This window comes from Nannospalax galili, unplaced genomic scaffold, assembly GCF_000622305.1.
Source record: "Nannospalax galili isolate Female #2095 unplaced genomic scaffold, S.galili_v1.0 scaffold182, whole genome shotgun sequence".
NCBI lineage: Eukaryota > Metazoa > Chordata > Mammalia > Rodentia > Spalacidae > Nannospalax > Nannospalax galili.
The window spans coordinates 1,004,626-1,006,137 of NW_008348662.1; the positions used below are offsets into that span (position 1 = coordinate 1,004,626).

The following is a 1,512-nucleotide window of genomic DNA, read 5'->3' on the forward strand; positions in this document are numbered from 1 at the left end:
AAAAAAGAAAAAAAGTGGTGTTTTAAATTGTGACGTGGTCTTTTTTTTTTTTTTTTTTTTTTGAGATAGGGTCTCCCTGTAGCTACAATTGGCCCGGAACTTGCTATGTAGACCAGGCTGGGCTCTATCCCACACAGATCCACCTGCCTCTGCTTCCCTAGTGCTGGGATGAAAGGCGTGTGCCATTATGCCCAGAAAGACTCTATTTTTTAAACTTTATTTTTAATTATATGTATATGTGTATGTCTGCCTGTAGGTATGTGCATGTTAGTGCAGGTGCCCAAGGCATCCATAGACATTGGATCCCCCAGGAGCTGGTGGTTGTGAACCACCCAACATGGTTTCTGGGAACTGAACTTGGGTCCTCTGGATGAGCAGTATGTGCTTCTAACCACTGAGCCATCTTTCCAGTCCAACTCTATTTTTTTAAAAGAACTTTTAATTTTGACATAGGATTGTTATTGCGATGATGGCATCTTTTCAAAATTAATCACCTCCTGAGAAAGACTGCAAATGATGAAAGGGGGAAAAGCAGACACCTGCTCTATTTTGCACTTACCACAGTTCATCAAATTGCTTATATCACAGGGGGCCCCAGAGGTCTCCATGGTCATGATGTCTCCATAGCAACCATGGTACAAGTGAGGATGCAGGTGAGGGTTCGTGGAGTGAGTGAAAGGGTGTGAGCCCCTGGAAGTGCCTGGGAGGCAGAACAATAGTTTATGTGAGCAAATATTGCTTGAGCTGCTCTGAAAGAAAAAAGCCACTACGCACCAAAGATAAGAATCTTAAGCTCAGTCCTCCTCAAAGTCTATCCCTCTTGGCTCATCAGACAAAACAGGAGTGACCCTTTCCCACTGGATTCCAATATTTTAAAATTTGTTTTAAATATAATCCTTTATTATAAAACACCGTGCAAAGTTTGGTGAAAAATCAATTCATATGGGTCTCAAATAAATTTGCTGCAGTCTTGATCAGAATGAAAACTGCCACAGGAGAGAAATATAGAACACTTCTAATGTAGATGCTTCTGGGAATGTAAACATCTAATTGAAGAATTTGCCTTTTTTTAGAAAGATAAGAAAGAACTATACAATAAATAAGTATCCTAGGCCTATAACTAGTAAATATATTTGCATTTTATGTTGTGTTAATATGAAGTTGAAGTTCTAAATCCATTTAATAACATTAGAAGTAAAAACTTTAATTTACCATAATAACTTTAGTCAAATCTATTTTTATTTTCCATTGTACCATTATGACCTGAGTAGTTCTGTTCAGGTCTCTTTGCTAAAGGAGATCTGACATTAGTTTCTATATTGCTGAAAAGTTTGTCCTCATTTTCCCAGGATCTGTTAGCTTGTATCTTAAGATTACTAATATTTGTCATAATTAACAGTGTATATTCATATTTAGATATTTAACAACTTGTTAAAAATAACTGCAATTGTTTCAATCTTGTAAATGACTTTTTAGAGGTAGGAATTTGATGCACCTACTATATATATATAT

At 36.6% G+C, this 1,512-nt stretch overlaps 1 protein-coding gene across 1 annotated transcript in view; it reads right to left on the reverse strand.

Annotated features, from left to right (window-relative positions):
- The window catches only part of Lyg2 (lysozyme g2), a 10,740-nt gene that overhangs the window by 3,621 nt on the left and 5,607 nt on the right, over window positions 1-1,512 (reverse strand). The window contains exon 3 of the mRNA XM_008845858.1: window positions 560-700. Within this exon, the coding sequence (XP_008844080.1) occupies window positions 560-700 (141 nt within the window). The remainder of the gene's footprint in view (window positions 1-559; window positions 701-1,512) is intronic.